Genomic DNA, 19,385 nt, shown 5'->3' with positions numbered 1-19,385 from the left:
GTGAGCACATGGAATCTATTCAACGACGAATACAACGACATTTTCAAACTTTTGCAAACGCAGCTCAAAGGGAATAGCTGACGGGAAGGTGGACTGGGAGAGATATCTGGCTCATCGGGAGTCTATGCCTCAGCCATTCGACGACTTTTGCTATGATATTGGGGCAGCAACGACTTGGTTCCCACGCTCTGACAAGAGAACTGGGGTTCTGATGTGGGCTGGTCGTGGCATGCAGCCGGAAATGGTACAGAGGCTGTTTTGGTTTGAGGATTATTACCGGAGGGGCCTTCGTCGGCAGTCGAGACGCCAGTCAATGTGCCCTGTTCCACATGGGCCCGCCTCAACAAGAACGAGCTTGTCGAATTCAAGAAGAAGAACAAGATCATAAGAGCTATCGGTATTGTGGCAACTGAAGGCTTCGGAAAGAATGGGAATAGGAGGTGATCTTGGTGATGCTAGCGAGGCAACACGTAGTCATTGTTATAAAAGTACCTTACCTAGGTACCTATGTAGATAAATAGGTGTAAGCTTTGAGAAGAAATTACTCAAGTTAATTCTTATAAACTTGGAAGGGACTTGGGATAGTCCGAGCACAGTGACCATTGGGTTTAATAGAGCTCAGGCACAAGACTTGAGATATCACCTTTGTGAAACTGCTTCTCAGGTTTCTGACTGTTTGTTGTGCAGACTACCGGGTAGTTCAGCTTGGACATTCTTACCTACCTGATTGTTTAAGCCACCGGCGTGTAGCTTGTAGCTTGGCTTTGAGATGTCAATTTTGACGGTGTTTACAGCACGTGATATCCTGCCGCTTTAACGTCTGGCTGTGGCTGCCCAGCTCATGTGTAAGTAGCTATAATGTTGGCTTGATCTTTTCCAGCCTGCTCTTGAACCTAGCCTGTCAGGCATTTGTGCAACCTCAATTCATCTGCCAGCGCACATTCTCATGCAGGCTATTAAGCACACAGCCAATATTGCATGGCATAGCCCAAGAATGCCTAACGGCATCGCTAAGACTGCATTCTGCGCTCACCGGTCGTTCTCCTCCATTTCTCTTTTTGCCTCTGCCCCCCTCTCTTTCTCCCATCATCGCCCGATTGCTTCCTTTCCCCTTCCCTTCCCCCCCTGACTTGAACTCCCTGATACCAGCAAAAAGAGCTCACCTCTTACGTTCAACACACGTTATCTGCCCATAAGCTTCCACCATGTCGAATCCAAACAACATGGAGTTAGTCGCGAAGGCGATGGATCTTTCCACTCGCACTATTGATCTCCTCGCTGTACTTGGCAGACTGACCGAAGGAACAGGAACCGTGGCATTGATTGCCCGGGAGCTGGGCCGTTGGCTAGGGAGAGAGGGGGTTGAGGAAGATGAACTTCGTTTCTTTCTTGCCAAAACCCAGGCGCTGGCGATGCCCAACCGCGATGAGAGGGTTCTGAGATTCTTCAGTGCGGTTACCACGACCCGTCGGCAGTCGACGGTAGTGCCCTTTAGTGTGCAGCCGTTCGGATCCATGGGAAAATACCTCGCCAGCGATCCTTTGCAGCAGTGGATCTCGTCCACCATCTGCTGCCTATTCCGGTACCACGACGAACGCTATATCAAGTCTTTCCTCTCTTTCTTTCTGATCCTCAGCGCACAAAAGGGCGGTGAGGTGCCGCCTAGGCAATACAAGATCAACTCGATGCCGGAGAAGCTCCGATTAGACCCCGTCGTCAATAAGGTGGTCCAATCCACGTGGCTTCACGTTGCTAACGCAGGGCTGCTCGGCAACGATAATGAATGCCCGCGTCTCCCCGACGAATTTGACTGGGCTTGTACCGAGGGCCATGACCTCGACGAGTATCAGCTTGCTATTCTTCTTTCCAAGATCTCCCGGTTGTCTTCACGGGAAATTATCATTCAGAGCAAGCATATCTTGACCAACCTTGTTTTGTGGTTGTCGTGGCACTATGCAGGACGCCTCCGTGTTGTTGTCAGTGGCAGGATCGTCTATGACCGTGTACTGGGTCCGGAGGAGGGAACTGTGGAATGTCGTGTGGCCGTATTTTGCGCGGAGGAACCAAAAAAATGCTCGTTCTTCGAGAGAGATCGAGACGAGAAGGACCCTCGCGACCACCGCATCCACGTGTTTGAGAGCATCGCAGGCAGCCTACATCTATTATTCAAAAACGACTATTCCAGCTTTGCATCCCCCCGCGGAGGAGTTTTTGTTCGCCAACCTCTTTACGAGTGGCCGCATCGTTACCCGAAACAAGAGAATCAAATCAAGAGCCTTACCCGGGTGGCTGCGCGAGAACTTTTGAAATGGTTTTTGGGGCTGCCGGTCGTGAAAGACCACATTCCTCGCTTTACATGCCCTTCATTCAGCCTTGAGCTATTCAGCGCCACAAAGGACAACTCTCACGCCCTGAAAGTCGGAGATTTGCTAGGCCGGAGTCCTTCGCTTCTTAACATGTGCAGCGACCAGCCGAAACAGCATTCTGTCGTCTTCTCAGCACAAGATGTCGAAGAGAATGACTCGACTGACCCCCAAAAGTTGTGGGGTTCATCGGATCAGAAGACTGAGGATCTGATCAACGATATTGTCGTGTTTTTCCCCATCCTACGAGACCTGGTTAACGATCTTGCGAAGCTGTGTGAATGCCCATATTGTTTCGCGGAAAGGTCATTCAAACGGCCTAGTGATAAAAGCAAACATCTTCGTTACGACGAGAACTGCTTGGCATACATGGCCGTTAGTGAGGTCATGTTCTACTTTTCCCATGGCATCGCGGATGCGTTTGGGGCACCTGATGCTTGCGGAGCCACATCATTGGGAGATAATCTCCGGGGGGACCTCGGCGGCTGGGAAATATTGAGGAACGCCATCACCCGAAGGGGGTCTGACACTCTTACCAATACGTCGCGAGGTACCATCCAGTGGTCTACTATGTTTGACACAGCGCTGCATGTCTTTCTTGGCGTTAGCTCCCAGGACCTCCTCCGGGGGCAGGAAAAGAACTCCCGTGGCCCATGGTTTGTTGCCGATACACGGAGCATTGTTGCTGTTCAGTATGGCTCTCTTGCCGTCATCGCTCCGTGGCTGGATATCTCCGAGCCCCTGAGTTGTAGGCGGTCTTTCCGGTTAGAAGTCGTGCAGGGCCAGCTTGCGCTGGACAGCGGGGAGGTTGACGGTCAGCATGTTTTCAGGAGGATGGCGGGTGACATGTGTGTTTTTGAAGTACCGAGGACTGAAGACGTGTCCGAATTTAACTCGCGGTTTTCGCCCGAGGTGTATGAGGCAGGAGCTGCGTTGTCCTTAGAGGCGGATAAATCTGAGGAGAAATGGGATTGGATCCTTGTGCCGGTGAACGAGGTCAAAAAAATGCTTCTGCTGAGGGTCGCATCTGAGGAACACTCGCGAATGATTGACCCTAGCAATACACTCCGACAGTTGTATCGCTTGGTCGAGATTCCTGCTTGCGCTCATCCACCCGCCGGCAAAGCGCTGGTGCCTCGGGGGACTTCCGTCGAGGTACATGGCTTTGGGGAACTACTTGGACGCTGGGGAGAGCCGAATTACGACACAGACACGGACAACATCAGCGATGAGGGTGAAACGGTGGATTCCTGCTCGGACGAAGACTCCGATTTTGTTTCAGATGCTGAGAACTCGGACATGGACATGACTGGTGATCGGCTCGGGCCTTCTTCAACATCACCGCCCCGGAAGCGATTGAAGCTGGAGTCGCCATTTCTCATCCGTACGTCTCACGTTTTGGATTCCGCTTTCAAATTCAATGCGGCAATGGCACTGTCGTCCGACGTTCCTCTTGTTGCTTCAGGACAAAGCTGTTTGGAATGTGGTATAGAACACGCCAAGTCAATCCGGGAGGCAGAACGAGCTCGCCCCAGCTTTAGTGGAGAGGAAGAGCAATACTTTATCGTGAATAGGGTCAAGAATCCTGCTAAAACAACTCCGTTGGCCTTACGCGGTCGTCCAGCGGTACAGGCAATTGAAAGCGCCGAGGGTCTTGCATAGACAGTCAACCATCATATTCGCAGCGATATTCGCTAGACAGGCTTAATCGACAGAAGGTACCTCGGTAGATAGCGGCCCAGACGAATAGTTGTGGCTATATGAAAGACTAGAACATGAAAATAAAGCTTGACCTGCACTATCAAGAATTGAACATCATCTCTCTCGGTGGCTGTTTAGATTGGTGTCTTCGTATCGCATGGCGTTCCCAGATGGACAAGACATGCAAACCAGCCTCATATCAGGGCTGAGACTCTGACCTATCAGCGTGCCTCGTCCCTCACCCTAGTGACTCATCACCGATCTTCATCTTCAGCCTTCGACTCTCAGCTTGTCGAACACATATGTTTATCCATCCAAGTTTGAAGTCTTTTAGAAGTCTTAATAAACACCCTCTCTCCACAACCCGATCCGTCAAACCTCCCAAATTCCTCTCTCTCACCAATCACCACCATCTCGCCAACCCATGCAAACATCCCACCAAGCACAATGTCCACCCCCACCCCCTACAAACAAATCCGCGCCCTCCACACCCCTCGAACAATAACCCTCTACCAAGCCTACAACCACCCCATCGCCTCCGCCGCCGTCTCTGCTCAATCCCTCACCGCCTCCCCCCTCTTCAAAACAACTCGCATGACCTGGATCAAGCCCTCCTGGGCCTGGATGCTCTACCGCTCTGGCTACTCGTTCAAAGACGCCAACCAATCCCGCATTCTGGCGCTCACAATGTCACACGAGGATTTCCTTTGGCTGCTTTCCCATGGTGTGGTTTCCCACCGAAGCCCAGAGGAGAAGGGAGATCAAGGGGGGAAGAAGCTGGGGGGTGTAAGGATACAGTGGGATCCGGAGAGGGATGTCAAGATGGAGAGGTTGGGGTACAGGAGTATCCAGATTGGGATTCCGGGCGGGGAGGTCTGTGAGAGATGGGTCGGGATGGTGAAGAAGATTGAGGATGTTACTGACAAGGCGAGAGAGTTGAAAAGAGTGATTGATGAGAGACCGGAGGTAACGGTGGGGGTGTTGAAGGAGATGGGGTTGGTGCCGGAGGAGAAGGTGTTTGAGATTGAGGATGAGGAGGTGAGGAAACGGTTGGGGATGGATTGGCCGGTTGAGCCTGAGTAGGGAGGGAAAATGGGGTATAATCATTATATTAAAGTCATAAATCGTGAATGGTATATACTCTCAGCCCATGCTGATTGATCAGAGAACAAAATTTACTTGAAGAGCTTGCCAGCCAGGCCGCCGAGACCAGCGGTGATCTTGTTCTCTTCCTCCTTGGCGGCAATGGGGAAGTCCTTGCCGGTGGCCTTCTCGTAGCCGTCACGGATGGTGTCGGCGATGAACTTGTCCTTGGCCTGCTCGGCGGCGGACTCGTTGGTCTGAGGACCGGCCTTGAAGACGTGCTCCTGGACGAGGTCGATAGCTATATTCTGAGTTAGCACTTGGTTGGTAAAAAGAAAAATGGTGATAAGTACCCTTGTCAAGAGCATCCTCCTTCTTCTCGGACTCGGGACCGCCGCCTACAACGCCGTGGAGCTTGTTGAGGAGGGCATCGGCACCGGATTGTGGCTGCTGGGGCTGTTGCTGGGTGATCTGAGTGGATTGGGTGGCGCTGGAGACGAGTGAGCCGAGCAGACCAGAGGCACCGCTGGTCTGGGTCTGTTGTGGCTGCTGCTGGGTGTTGCTGGTAACAGGCTGGGTAGACTGAGTGGCAGCAGAGACAATGGAGCCGAGGAGGCCACCGCTGGTCTGAGTCTGCTGAGGTTGCTGCTGTTCTTGCTGCTGGGCAGACTGCTGGGGCTTGAGGGCCTCGCCGGCGACCTTGCTGAGGAAGTCCATTGTGTCTGGTGTGGAAAGGGGTTGGTTTGTTTGGTTGAGAAATGTGCAGGATGGTGTGGTTGCCAAAGTAAACAGAGCTGGAAACAGTTCGATCTAGGACCCTTATGTACGTCTGGTCTCTCCCAACGTTGAGGGATAAATGTCCCACTGCAAATGAAGGTGGGGATGCATCTCTTCAGCTGGAGCTGTCAAGATTCATGACTGCGGGGGCCAATGGACGAGGGATGGCTGGCTTGGCGAGAGAGACAGGTCCTTGGGATGAGGCAGTGCTCTGCATGTCTCTCATGGTTGGCCAGAAGGAGCCTGGTTCGATGCGGCTAGGGCGCGGGTATGGGCTGGCCTCATGGGGATACCGGGTGGCTTCAGTGGGTATTTCAGGCATACATGGGTTTTGGTAGTCTTGGTGATAACGGTGCTCCCGTGAATCTGTTGGGATGGATGGCGTGAGAGAAAGAAGAAGTCTACGAGTGCGGCCTCCGGCTGATCCCTAGATGCTGTCGTCGGCAGCTGATGGTCCAGTGATCTCCAGACAAGCTCAGGCACCAAGACCATCTGCAAGCAAACCCGAACTTTTGCTTGACCATCTGGACCCTTGGCTTCTTGGACCCTGCATCAATGCATCCCACCTGGAGGATGCGGGGCACCCTTAAATCAGATCTCATCCATGTGGCCCGTGCAACCGGCTGCCCGCCGGGACTTGAATTACGCGATTGGTGCGAGGCGGCTCCACTTCTTCCCCAACTCCAACGACAGCCCCGGTGGAGCTTCGAGAGCCGTCCCGTAAGCCGAACAACCCGCCGCCACAGCCCGCAACTCCAGCTTTTAGCTTCTAGCATCAAAGCTTGCTTTGTATAGCTTTTTTCTTTGGCGTAAAGATTACGGACAACACCAGACACAATGGACTACGTTCAACAGAGAGTGGCCCAAGAGGCAGCCAAGGCAGAGGGCGCTTCAGCCAGGTAAGCATTCACCCCCCCCCAACCATCCCCCCGCCATCCTACGTCTTGGAGAAGCTAGCTAACAACCATTGCAACAGCTCCTCCTTCTTCACCCCCCTCAACATCATCGTCCTCCTCTTTGTTCTCTATGCGACCTACAGCTTCCTTAGGCCAACCCCTCCCCCCGCTCTCCCCAAGGAGGAACCAGCAGTCGTCTTCAAGACATTCACCCCACGAACACTTCTACCGTACAATGGCGAGAACAACATGCCCGTCTATCTCGCTGTGAAGGGCCGTGTTTTCGACGTGACTCGCGGACGGAACTTTTATGGTCCTGGCGGCCCCTATGCCAACTTTGCTGGCCGCGATGCCTCCCGTGGGTTGGCCAAGGGTAGCTTTGACGAGGATATGCTGACCAAGGATCTGGATGGGCCGCTGGATACACTTGCCGATCTGGATCAGGAGGAACTGGACGCTATGACTGGGTGGGAAGAGAGATTTTTGGAGAAGTACCTGGTTGTTGGAAAGCTGGTTGCTGTTGGGGAAGAGGAGAAGGAGGAGTAGGTGCGGGAAAGGAGTAGGGTACGAAGTTGTAGGAAAGCATGGTCTGGTGCGGTTGATGTTTTCTTAGGTATAAACCCTTGATCTATTTCGGGATGGTGTCCTTTCTGGTAGAATTCTAAATGCAACTTGTCTTCTCGGGAGCACTGGTTGTGACTTGATTGCGGTTCATATGTTATATTGAGGACCCACTAGCTCGTGGAGGCAGAACTGTAGAGCTGGAACTCTAGCAAGTATAAAAGAAACAAAGTTTGCAATGACTCAAGCCACGCACCTTTCCAACTCAGCAACCACCTGTCGCTCGAACGCTACATAGAGCGGAACCTCCTCCGGTTCACCATCACCTTCCATACCTGATAGCTTCCTTGTCCTTCTGTTGAAACTGTTGTGAAGACAATGCCCAGTTGCTTGCCAGTATATCTCGCCCATCTGGTTGCGGAACATGTCACAGTTGACACCTTTCGCCTTCTGCGAAAGTCGTTGTCAGACTTACAGCGGTCTCTCAATGCCGGTAGAGACATCCACAGCCCCAATTGCAGCAACACGAGACCACATGCGTATATGCATATTCGGGCTGGAATCTCGGCCTACATGAGGAGGGCTCAGTCGAGTTATTTCGGAAGAAGTCTGGATGACTAGAGAGACGGACCAACTCCTGAGTGAGGGCATAACCCTGTGCGAAGACTCGAACTGATGGTCGGGCCGTGAGAGATAGAACCCAGAGAGATATAATCGTGGTGCCCGTGTTGTGTTTGGTGTTATCTCTGCGGTATCGTCTTCCATTTTCGTAGAGATCCTGCCAGATCCGCGTTCGAAGAAAAGCAGGTTGTCGGTCCGCAGCGATTGGTGAAGCCAGCCGACAGACTGAAGGCGATACACAGTCGTCGTGAACTCCTTCGCCATGGAGAATCTTTGGCCGATAGGTATAGGCTTCAACCCGAGAAAGTCCAAAAGCGATCGTTCCTCAAGGGGTAGTTCAGGAGCCCCAGGTACCAACAGAACCATACCGATTCGTAAGTTCTTCCGGTCCAAGACTATGCCTATCGAGCGCAGTGTTCTTAGCCTAGTGTGTGGAGTGTTTTCTTGGTCCAGCAATCGCAATAGTTTCTCTTTTCGAGAAAATTGATCCACAGCGATGAGAGATTTGCTGCTGTAGTAAGTCCACTCGACCATAACTGACTGTTCTCCCACACTTGGAAATGACCGAGAACACCCTAGTTCCAGAGGAGGCACGAAATCCTCGAGATCCAGCACGGGGGTTGAAGGCATGAAGCCTGTCTCTTGTGCCATCTGTGTGGAAGGCTTGCTGAACATGTTTTCGGAATGCGACGTATTTGGCAGCTCTTCCTCCCTTTTCATCTCCTCTCTGATTGTTGCTAAAGCCTGAATCTCGGATCCCGAAGTAAAGCCTTCTAGATTGTTTCGTAGCTCGGAATCCACTAATCGACGATCGATATAGCACTTGTCCCCGGATGAAAGAAACATGTAAAGAACGTTGTTAAGTTCAGTGGGTTGCTTCGAGAGATTTTCGAATGTTTTCTTGCCGATTAACTCCCATTTGACAGAGGTGCGGATACTGCATGATTTGGTCGACGTGATACTGGACGAAGAGGGATTAGCAGATCCAATTGAAGAAGAGGGGGGTGAGCCTTGTCTTGCTCATTTCGCCCATGGGAACGTCAGTATTGAACGCTTGCTGAAGAATAAAGTGCTAGATTTGGGTGGCAGGTTTGCATAAGCGTCCTCAAGTTTCTGTCGTGCCTGCTTGAATTCCTTCTCCATGTTTCTTAGCTCGTCGATAATCATGGCTGCGATACGCTCGCTGTCAAACCTCAGCACACCCTCTCCCTCCTTGTTCACGCATCAGCCGCAGGCCTCCTCTGGATAGATTAATTGGCACTGCCAGTTAACAATCTGTAATAGTACGTCGACTTATGCCTCGTCTGATATTGTTACGGCTCCCTTTTAACGCGCGGTTCAGAGAGGTACCAACTATCCTACATTGACTTGCTTCGCAGTGTCACTTATTTTGTCAGCCAACTGTGGAATATTGAAGCCAGTGGTCCCAAATAGTCGGAATACCCCTGACTTTCAGCTGCGCGCTTGATGCCCGTGGTTAGAGTGCGCCTCCCCTCAGAGGAATCGATAAAAGAAGCGCCGAAACCCAGGGCCGTCTTGGCTTGGTTTCTCATTCACTACCTACTCAAACACCACCGTCAACGTGGTAATGTCCTAGACAGTCAAACCAGTCCGTCACCTCATCATTATGCGAGCCAATCTACGATCTTCCGAAAATGATGAGGAGGAAGATACCGAGGTCTTGGGCACCTTCAAGACCATGACCATACAGCGGGAAAACATGACGCGCCTCCAAAACCAACCCGGCAACAGCTTGTCGGAAATGTGAGGCATCACGCCAGACTTCCTGGATCTGCTATCTCTAATATGCGCCTTTTGTCAAAGTTATGAGGGCGGTCTCCTCCCTATGCAGCAGTTCCATCGAACCTTGGAATCTCAGGAAAATGCGGGAAACAGCTGTATTGTCACCAGTCGTTCTATCTTATCACCAATTCCTTCAACCACCAACCGCGCCAAAACTGAGCTGTCTCAGCAGAGAGTGGCTGTTAAGAGGACGAAGAAGACACTCTATAAGGAGGGGCCTGAGACCGGTCTGATTTCCCCCCTCCGGTCTTTCATTAGCGAGCTTCACATTCGATCGCATCCACCTTTGTTTGCAGGGATGTTGCTGAAGGTATTGCTGCCCTTCACGCTTGCGGAATTGCCCACCGCGATATCAAACCAGGAAATATCTTGCTCCATCCAAGTGAACCACAGAATGGTCTTTTTACAGCAAAACTCACCGACTTTGGGTACTCTGTCTTTCACTTTGAAGAACAGCCTGTGCTCCCCGCTTGGACACGAGACTGGTCAGCCCCTGAAGCTGACCCAGATGCCTCCTTCAGCTAACAGATCAAGAACTTTGAAGACATCAAGGCGACCGATGTTTATTCATATGACCTTGTAGCAGTTTCTGTTATTCTAGGCAGCTCACTGTAACGAGGCAGGTTTGAAGAGTTTCAAGACCCAGCCGCCATCTCGAATATGAAGCAGAACGAATGCCTTCTCACCCGTGCTCTTCAAGTAGTCATAACGGAAGACCGAACTCAACAGGACTCGGACCTCGACTTGAGTCTTACCAGGAACTTTTTAGGACTTAGTCTCGTGAATGATCGTACTCTCTGCAACATAAATGGCTGTGTAGCCATATTAGGATTACGAGAGGTCGTTGGATGCATCGGGATTTCAGAAAGCCCGGCCATGGATAAAGCTGCCTCTTTCGCCTATCAGGCGACCTTCTTCAACACCATCCGTGAGTTTTTCTTCTTACATTTTGATCTATAGCAGATCTCCAAATCGGCAACATGCCAGAAGTCTGTTTAGAGCGCACGCAACTAACTAGCTTTTAGGTGTGGGTAGGATATGAAACTCTTCGTGGTTGTGGTCATAGAAGATAATCCTCAGTTTATCAACCGTCTGGGAACTGGTGAGCGCTGCCAAAGGCGCGAATGTTGCAGGCGTAAGTCGCAACATCACACCATCAATATGTCACACTTGTTGCTGTCAGTGGCGGTCACGGCATCATACCGCGACCAATTTTTCGTGTATGTACTGTGCATGTCCTGTTCGAATTTTCAGGGATTCTTTAGCTGATCTTAGACATATAGAAAGTATCTCGTTGAACATTGTTCAGATGAACAAATATTGGCCCCGCCGAATGAATTTGAAGGAAAAGATTAGCGGCCAGCCGTCTGCTTCTATGAGCCAGGGAATCCTTACACTCTCCTCAACAGCATGTGAACTTCTTCTTACACAATACCCTTCTTTAAGAAGTCAGTTGGTTCCGCAGTTACCACCTGATCAGCGTTTGAAAACATCATCAGCTTATCCAGCAGTCATGGAAGCTCCTGTGCGCTCAGAGGATGCAATCTCGCCCTTTGAGCCGATGTTACTTCCCGAAAACATCTTATTCATAGGATCTAGAGGCCATATTCGCCTGCTCCAGAGGCTAAAAGTCAACATCAGCTAAACACCACTCCGTCAGAGGGCGCAGCAGCCAAATCATCTCGATCCCGGACTCTTGAACTCTAACGACATTGAACTCGGGTTACAGACAACACCCAGGACCCGAAACCAGGAACTGAGCACCGTTGGGTGGAACTCTTCGCCACTGTCTCAATCGGAGCTCCATTGGCTTCTTCTGGGTTAGATTGCCAACGGCAGATATGAACGGCTGTTGCTCTGGGACCTGGCCGAGTTTGTGACTCGGCCAACATCAGCCAATGCAGACATCGACTTGATGTACCATATGAGATTGGCAGTCCGATATGGAAACATCGGGACGCTAAAGAGACTTCTCAAGCTTTACCGGGTTCAGCAATATCCAGTTTGGCCAGCTTGGAAAAGCAGCATCGTGTCACCACTCGACCTCGCACTTTTCATCGATGCTAATAAACATTTCGGCATGTTCCCAACATCACGCTCTATATCACTGCTTTTCAAAACTGCAAATGAAAACTCGGTACAGCAGGTTATCGAGCTTCTAAGAGCGTATGGGCTTGAAACCCCGTCCCCACATTGGCGGATTCTAGGAATTCTACCCTCGGACTCTCAAGGCCGATGGTTTTTTATGTTCCTTTACACCATTGTTCATCTTGGGGTGATAACGGCTATGCTCGTTCCTCTTGTCTGTTCAAAGCTCATGACCGTACCAGAGATGACAGTCTTTCCCCTGGTCAGCTACCTTTTGGACATGTTCGTCATCGGCCCATTCTTCATTAACTTGTTTTTATCAAACGTGGTGAGCTATTCGTCATTGGGGTGTTTTGATTCGAGAGCATTTGGTCGCAGGTACCGGAGGTCTGGCTGGTCGTCGATGGCTATCGTTACTGTTTGGGGCATGGTCATTTACGGCTTTGGATTCTTTTATTTTATATGGACACCAGGGGACAAGGTCTTCATGATAATCATGGGACTCTTTTATGAGTCATTGCTACCTTTCATAGCAAATTTGCAGTGTTAGGCTTGGTTGGAGTCTACCGAGTACTGAGAGACAGGAGGGCAAAGGCGAGAAATGCGGCCGCTAGACTGACAGAGCAACCTCCTGTCAAGCCCTTGGTCGGAAACTGAGAGTTAGAGGGCAAACTTACACAAGCATTAGTGAGCAAAGAAGACACAAGTACCTCTTCACCTCAGCCAACGCTCTGGCTCTTCCCGGTGCCTTCAAAATCAGCCGTATACCAAGTGTCCTGGCCATGGAATCGACGTGCCACTTTGGGCGTTCCCATCTATAAGTCTAACTGGACATTCAAACAATAGATGGCCCCCCCTTGCTTTAAACCTTCGGCCGAAAGAGAACTCTGCTTGTCGGAGGTCCATTTCTGAGGTGCAGTCACCAGTTCCCAGCTTTCGGCCGAACCACTCAAATCAACCGAAGCCGAATATCTCTATAAAAGCACACATTACCGTCTACTTTACTTGAAGCAATAGACATAGGTTTGTTCTTTCAAAAGCCGCCATGGTCAAAATCGCTATTGCAGGTGCCACCGGCAGTACGTTCTTCAGTCTATCCCATCCACCATCTACTGCAGGCTAATCATCAACCAACAGACGTCGCCCAAGAGGTGACCGAAGCCCTCGTCGCCACTGGAAAGCACAAGCTCCTCCTCTTGACAAGAACTGACACAGCGGAGCTTTCTTCCAACAACGCCTTTCCCAACACCACATGGATCACAACGGACTATGGCTTGGATGGACTGTCCGAGACTCTCCAAGGAGTTGACACTGTCCTATCCTTCATCGTCACCCACTCAGACCCGGGGAACACGGCTCAAAAGAATCTTATCAATGCCTCGGTCCGTGCCGGAGTTAAACGTTTTGCGCCCAGCGAGTGGGCGACGTGAGCTTTCACCCTCTTCGAACAGAGTCGTCGGGTATTTACAACCTAGTTGCAGGTCCAGCTTCGAGCATCTCCCGTGGTATGCCGGCAAAGCAGAGATCCGAGAGTATCTCGCCGAGCTAAACAAAGACAAGAAGGCAAGTCACTCAGTGCTACACACCCCAGTCAGCTGTTGATGATGATCTGGCATCTAGGTGCTCGAGTACACCTTCTTCCAACCAGGGCAGTTCACAGACTACCTCTGCTACCCCTACAAGTCCTCCAAGCACATTCACCCGTTCCCAACCCAGATGGACTTTCACGCCCGCCGAGCTATCATTTTGGAGGACAGTGAGGACGCGCGAATCACCTGGACTACAACCAAGGACCTTGCAAATGTCGTCGCCAAGGCTGTTGAGCACGAGGGCGAGTGGCCTGTTGTTGGCGGTATCAAAGGAGACGAAGTAACCATTGGTGAGATTATCGCGCTTGGTGAGAAGATTCGCGGTACGTCCTCCTCATATGGTTGTCTTCTATGACTACTTGGTGCTAATGATGGAACAGGGGGTCCCTTCATCGTCGAGAAGCTCAAAGCAGAAGACCTCAAAGCCGGGATTGTCAAGAGCTCTTGGTTGCCTGTGGTTGACCACCCCTCTCTTTCTCCAGCAGCAGTTGAGGCTATGGCAAAGGGCTTCCTTTCCGGAATGCTTCTGGGTATCTCTGCTGGAGTGCTGAAAGTCTCGAATGAGTGGAATCGGTTGCTTCCAGATTACGAGTTCACTAGGGCCGAGGAGTTTTTGACTGAGGTCTGGGAAAGCAAGCCGTAGCTCACCCACGTATTGCTCTTAGACATGTGGGCGGTGTGGTTATGCTCGGTTACAACTTCGGTGCTTGCGCCGAGCTTCGGCCGAAATGGGAGAGCTCGGGCGAATGATATTCAGGGTTGGCTTTCCCCTACGCTCAACACCACAACAACGCAATCCAGTACATCTTTTCAGTCGAAGTCTGTAACATATACTTCTCTCTTCATAATCCCTTTATATTAAGCTAGTTGGCTTGCAAATTCTGTATCTGAGTGTTCGACATGATTAACAGAACCTCCGAATCATCGTATATCAGCGATCTCGAGCCCCCAAGAAAGAAGCTCAGAGTTCGAAAAGGCACAAAGAGCTGCTGGGAGTGCAAGCGCAGGAAGGTTCGATGCATATTTTCGGTAGAAACAAACTCTGTTTGCGATGCATGTGAACGACGACGGTCAACATGCCTCAGCCAGGAGTTTCCTGATGTTGTTACACAGCACATCAATGGCGACACTGAGGGCCGTCTCGGTCGAGTCGAGTCTCTGGTTGAGAACCTGGCCAGAAAAATCGACTCCCTGAATAGTGCTCAGAGGGATACCGAGGACAGAACACCGGACCTTCAACAGCCACCACTTCCCAGCAATCCGGAGTCTGAAGACAATCGGCAGACAACAGAGCTCAGAAGAACCGCAACTGAACTTCTGGAGGCATGGCCTGACAAGAGTGTCTTGGATCAGATATCGGAGCTTCCTCTCCAAACCTCGCTCATGGAGCTCCTGTTCAAAGTCGGTGGCATCTTGTCACCTAACCCCTCAGCGTCGAGCAAGCCGTCGTTGGTGGATACAATGCAAAGGCCACCTCCTGGAGCACACCCGGTTCTAATAGCTCGCAGGGCTTTACTTCTGGGTTTGCTTCTCCAAGATGTACCAGCATCCTGCGTCGAACCGTTGGAAAACCGCGCCACTCGATACCGCGATGTAATGTCTCGAGCGGTGGAGAGGGCCATCAGCATGGTGAAAAGTAACGATCAGCTCACTGACTCAATAGAGGGCATCGAGTGCATCATGATGGAAAGCATGTACCACGACAGAGTTGGAAACCTACTAAGATCATGGAGTGCAACTCGCCGGGCCATGACGATGGCACAGTTGATGGGACTTCACCGCGGCAAACAAGCGAAAACATGCCTCAACACATTGTCATCCAACACAGAGGCCAATATCGATCCTGAGTACCTCTGGTCTCGAATAGTGCAATCCGACCGCTACCTCTCGCTCCTGCTTGGACTTCCACAGGGCTCATCTGACAACTCTTTCGCAACACCAAAAGTGCTGGAGAAATGCACCCCAGCCGAGCAATTGCGGAGGCTTCACTGCGTTGCCGCCGGATACATCCTACAGAGAAACGACATCAACGATATTTCCGCAACGCGGGAGATTGACGGCCTGCTCCAAAAAGCATCAGCTTTTATGCCACCTCGGTGGTGGCTTGCCCCTGACTTTGCGCCTCGCACTGCCGAGGACGATCTTGAGGCTCCGGACAAGACGCTTCGTCTCATGAGCCAGGCAGTTCACTACCACCTCCTGACACAGCTTCATCTTCCCTATTTGCTTAGACCCGCCTCCGACCTGAGCTGTAACTACAGCAAGATTACTGCCGTTGACGCAAGCCGAGAAGTCATCACACGCTTCTTGACTTTTCGCAAAGGTAATCCAGTCAGCTCGTATTGCCATGGAATCGATTTTCTGGCTTTCATTGCCAGCACGGCAATGTGTATTGCCCACCTGGATTCACATAGACAAAAAGTTCAGCGAGTGCTGGGTTTTGATGCCTTGGACTTCCTAGCACATCAACGACAGGGTGATCGCGGTATGTTGGAGGCGACACTGGAAGCCATGGAGCGCATGTCTGTGGATGGTGAAGACGCTATAGCGAAGAGAATAGCGACTTTGTTGCGGCATCTACTCTTCATCGAGTCAGAAGCCGCTGCTGGAGAAATATGCAGCTATCGCTCGCAATCAGAACAGCAAGCTGAGGAGGCTGAAGAGCTGGGGTGTGGTGGAACGACAACCGATGGTGACAACATCCTAAGAATTCATATTCCCTACTTGGGAGAGATAGTGATTCGACGAGGTTCCGACATGCCTGAAGGACTAGCATATGCGTTCGGAGAAGACGGCCAACCTTTTGAACTAGGTTCCGTTGAGAGCTGGGGCTTGCAAGGCGTGGATACCACATTCTTTGACAATCTTCTTCGAGGAGCGGGTGAGTCTGAATCTGCTGTGTTTGAACAGCCATAGTGCTTCGACAAGATTCAGGAAGGTTCTTGTGATCGGTGCAGAGTTTAGCGAGGCCGGGGCAATATGGCAGCTGCTTCTGAATAAGCTTCAACTATCTCGCGGCAATGCCTCAACTGACCTTTCGACCCAAAGGCGGTCAGTAAGCCAGTCCAATCACCCAGTAGACGCAAATCAGTGGCTAGTCAGTTGGATAGCGCACATAGACCGTCGAATGACAGCCCCAGCGTGGACAACTTTCTGGCTAGCAGTGTTGACCATCACCACCCCACCAAAGAAAATGGCAGGATGAAGTCCACCGTGATCTCGAAAGCGCGCAACGCGTCTCTCTATCCCAGCTCGTGTGGGAGGTAAGACATGTGTGACTGCGCGCCAGCCTTCGCGAAGAGTGGCCGTGGCATGGTGATATAACCCGGGTGCCATCCCTCATCCCACCAGGTTTCTGCATTGGCACAAAGCAGTCAGTCAATCACACATGTACACACTTACTTACATTGTGATCAATTTTCGAAACAATCACCTCCTATCAACTCGGAAAAGCGAACTGGCAAGATGACCTCCACCAACGACATCCAAGAAAAGACCCACCCGGAGCCGAGCGTCTCGCATTCCGGACCCAGCCCAGAGCTCAAGAAAGCCACTCCCACCCTCCGGCCGTCGGCGCTCTTCCGGAATCCGTTCTCTTACAAGTCAATGGCCGTGGAATCAAGCCCGGGAAAGCTTCCGGTTTTCCTCATGATCACAACTCTCCTTTGCCTCGCCACTTTGGGAGCCGCCTCCCCTCTTATCAATCCCAAGGAGCAGCGTCCTGCCGAGGTTCCTCATATTGCCCCTGATCATCCTGCCTATCACCCGGCAGTTTCTCAACCCCATTACGAGTCTGGGGAGGAAGGAGACCACCAGCCTGAGCAACCCGCCCATCACATCTCCTTCCCTCGACCACGCCGCGAATTTAGAGAGAAAGAACACCGCCCATCCTACGAGGAGCACCAGCCGGAAGGCCAACACCATGCCGAGGAACACCAGCCAGAGGGACAGTATCCTCCCGAGCAATCCCATACCGAGGAACCCCACCACCCGAAAGGGAACCACCTTGAAGTGAGCCGCCTGGAGGAGAACCACGCCGAGGAATACCGCCCCGGGGGATTCCACCCAGAAGTCCACATCCGCTCCTCCCTCCTTGAACCCCCCGCCCCCCTCCCAGCAGGCGCCTACACCCCCAGCACTCCCTGCCCACCCAGCCTCGAAGGCCAATGGAACTGCATGCTCACCTCCTGGCAGCGCTGCGGCTCAGGGATCTGGTCCGTCGTGATGCCCACCGCAAAGGGGACACAATGCGCTCCTGGAGGGATCGCCCATGAGCTCAAGACTGTCCTTGCTCCCGACTACCCTCCTTCTGCCAAACCCAACCCTGACCAGCCACAACTGCTGGGGCCTCAGGGGAATACTAATGGGTGGGCGCAGGGTTTGCCGCCTAGATACAGCGAGGGCGGTAGACTTGGTTTGTCGATGGGGTTGGCGATTGCGGGGGTAGTGGTGGTGGTTGTGGCTGGGTTGACGTAAGAGGGAGGTTGAAGGGCGGGTTGGGGTTATGAGCTATGATGAACTGGAATGATGAGGACGATGAGGACATTGAGGACGGATTGATGAGATGGAATAAATGAGAGACGAAGTAACCAGCATAGCATTCTGAATTGAATTAACTGTTTCCCACAACAGATGTTCCAGTGAAGATGGGTGCATCGTTATCGTTGACGAAAAGAACAAGGGGAGCTACTGCTGTCTAAGTGGACGGGCTTCTCGCCAACTGCCACCACCCGCCCGCCACTCGAAGCGCGGCGCGACACGTCTTATCTAGAAAGCTTGCCGCCTCGCCTCTCAGCACTTCCACTACCACCATCACGGCCACCACACCGCACCAAACCCATTCCCCCAACCCGACAAACCCCCAATCCACCTCGAAACCGAAAAAATAATGGACTACCAAAACCGCGCCGGCTCCAAATTCGGCGGCGGCGGCGTAGCCTCCCACTCAGCCACCAACGCCGACCGCCGCGAGCGCCTCCGCAAGCTCGCCCTCGAGCAAATCGACCTCGACAAGGACCCCTACATCTTCAAGAACCACCTCGGCTCCTTCGAGTGCCGCCTCTGCCTGACGGTCCACCAGAACGACGGTTCCTATCTCGCCCACACCCAAGGCAAAAAGCACCAGACCAACCTCGCCCGCCGCGCCGCCAGGGAACAAAAAGAGGGCAAAGGGGAAATTGATCCCACTACCGGCTTACCTGTCGGAGTCGTTGGCGCCGGCTTTGCTGCCTTGGGTCTTGGTGCTGGTGGGCCGAGGAAGAATGTTGTCAAGATTGGGAGGCCGGGGTACAAAATCACAAAGGTCAGAGATCCGATCACGAGACAGCAGGGCTTGCTGTTTCAGCTGCAGTATCCGGATATCGGGGTGGGAGTTACGCCCAAGTGGCAGGTCATGAGTGCGTTTACGCAGAGGGTGGAGGAGCCGGATAGGAATTTTCAGTATCTTCTCGTCGCGGCGGAACCGTACGAAACCTGCGGGTTCAAGATTCCTGCCAGGGAGCTGGACAAGAGGGAGGACGGGAGGCAGTTTGAGTTTTGGGATCCGGATAGCAAGGAGTATTGGGTGCAGATCATGTTTATGACGGAGAGAGAGGAGAGGTTCAATGCCGCGCCGGGCTTGACGGGGAGGCGGTAGAGAGACGATGCGGAGGAAGTATGGATTCGAAATAACCGGAGTATCATGGCGAAAATCGACTGTCTGAAAGCCAGCAAAGGATGAGGACACACAGCCGAAGCAGTGGCAGTCCAGGAGGTTGAGAGAAATAAGCAAGACACCAATTTGAGCAAGCTGTAAGGCCTCAAGAAATCACACGCCTTGTCGTTCTCTAGGCTAACACATTGCAAAGGGGATATTAGTGGACTGTGTTCCAGGCGCGTACCGAGTTAATGATAGATACCCTTCA

General features: G+C 52.0%; 8 protein-coding genes across 8 annotated transcripts; 7 read left to right on the top strand and 1 right to left on the bottom strand.

Annotated features, from left to right (window-relative positions):
* Positions 1–1,205: 1,205 nt before the first annotated feature.
* On the top strand, positions 1,206–4,025 carry QC761_609100 (uncharacterized protein; the record flags this gene model as incomplete). Its single annotated transcript, XM_062881328.1, has 1 exon — positions 1,206–4,025. The coding sequence occupies one exon, from the start codon at positions 1,206–1,208 to the stop codon at positions 4,023–4,025; it is 2,820 nt and encodes a 939-aa protein (XP_062730047.1).
* A 486-nt stretch (positions 4,026–4,511) lies between these two features.
* QC761_609090 (uncharacterized protein) lies at positions 4,512–5,147 on the top strand (the record flags this gene model as incomplete). Its single annotated transcript, XM_062881327.1, has 1 exon — positions 4,512–5,147. One exon carries the CDS (start codon positions 4,512–4,514, stop codon positions 5,145–5,147), a length of 636 nt encoding a protein of 211 aa, XP_062730046.1.
* QC761_609080 (uncharacterized protein) lies at positions 4,654–7,388 on the bottom strand. The gene is made up of 2 exons (XM_062881326.1): positions 5,501–7,388; positions 4,654–5,448 (listed from the first exon to the last, which is right to left on the bottom strand). The coding sequence occupies exons 1-2, from the start codon at positions 5,862–5,864 to the stop codon at positions 5,240–5,242; spliced, it is 573 nt and encodes a 190-aa protein (XP_062730045.1). The 5' UTR covers positions 5,865–7,388; the 3' UTR covers positions 4,654–5,239.
* On the top strand, positions 6,516–7,512 carry DAP1 (Dihydrodipicolinate synthase). Its single transcript, XM_062881325.1, has 2 exons — positions 6,516–6,823; positions 6,901–7,512. Exons 1-2 carry the CDS (start codon positions 6,762–6,764, stop codon positions 7,364–7,366), a joined length of 528 nt encoding a protein of 175 aa, XP_062730044.1. The 5' UTR covers positions 6,516–6,761; the 3' UTR covers positions 7,367–7,512.
* Positions 7,513–12,864: 5,352 nt separating this feature from the next.
* Positions 12,865–14,125, top strand: QC761_609060 (uncharacterized protein; the record flags this gene model as incomplete). Its single annotated transcript, XM_062881324.1, has 5 exons — positions 12,865–12,972; positions 13,031–13,319; positions 13,375–13,483; positions 13,514–13,805; positions 13,863–14,125. The coding sequence occupies exons 1-5, from the start codon at positions 12,939–12,941 to the stop codon at positions 14,123–14,125; spliced, it is 987 nt and encodes a 328-aa protein (XP_062730043.1). The 5' UTR covers positions 12,865–12,938.
* A 257-nt stretch (positions 14,126–14,382) lies between these two features.
* QC761_609050 (uncharacterized protein) lies at positions 14,383–16,398 on the top strand (the record flags this gene model as incomplete). Its single annotated transcript, XM_062881323.1, has 1 exon — positions 14,383–16,398. One exon carries the CDS (start codon positions 14,383–14,385, stop codon positions 16,396–16,398), a length of 2,016 nt encoding a protein of 671 aa, XP_062730042.1.
* A 549-nt stretch (positions 16,399–16,947) lies between these two features.
* QC761_609045 (uncharacterized protein) lies at positions 16,948–17,958 on the top strand (the record flags this gene model as incomplete). Its single annotated transcript, XM_062881322.1, has 1 exon — positions 16,948–17,958. One exon carries the CDS (start codon positions 16,948–16,950, stop codon positions 17,956–17,958), a length of 1,011 nt encoding a protein of 336 aa, XP_062730041.1.
* Positions 17,959–18,370: 412 nt separating this feature from the next.
* Positions 18,371–19,117, top strand: sap62 (CWF complex protein sap62; the record flags this gene model as incomplete). Its single annotated transcript, XM_062881321.1, has 1 exon — positions 18,371–19,117. The coding sequence occupies one exon, from the start codon at positions 18,371–18,373 to the stop codon at positions 19,115–19,117; it is 747 nt and encodes a 248-aa protein (XP_062730040.1).
* Positions 19,118–19,385: the final 268 nt, after the last annotated feature.

Source organism: Podospora bellae-mahoneyi, chromosome 6, assembly GCF_035222275.1.
Source record: "Podospora bellae-mahoneyi strain CBS 112042 chromosome 6, whole genome shotgun sequence".
NCBI classification, from domain to species: domain Eukaryota; kingdom Fungi; phylum Ascomycota; class Sordariomycetes; order Sordariales; family Podosporaceae; genus Podospora; species Podospora bellae-mahoneyi.
This window is presented reverse-complemented; position numbering and strand designations above follow the sequence as displayed.

Bases quoted from the DNA above. Each gene is read 5' to 3' on its own strand.
- DAP1 (XM_062881325.1), top strand. From the start codon at position 6,762: ATGGACTACGTTCAACAGAGAGTGGCCCAAGAGGCAGCCAAGGCAGAG. The intron at 6,824-6,900 runs GTAAGCATTCAC...CCATTGCAACAG, and splicing joins GCAGAGGGCGCTTCAGCCAG to CTCCTCCTTCTTCACCCCCC.
- QC761_609080 (XM_062881326.1), bottom strand. From the start codon at position 5,864: ATGGACTTCCTCAGCAAGGTCGCCGGCGAGGCCCTCAAGCCCCAGCAG. The intron at 5,449-5,500 runs GTACTTATCACC...CTCAGAATATAG, and splicing joins GGAGGATGCTCTTGACAAGG to CTATCGACCTCGTCCAGGAG.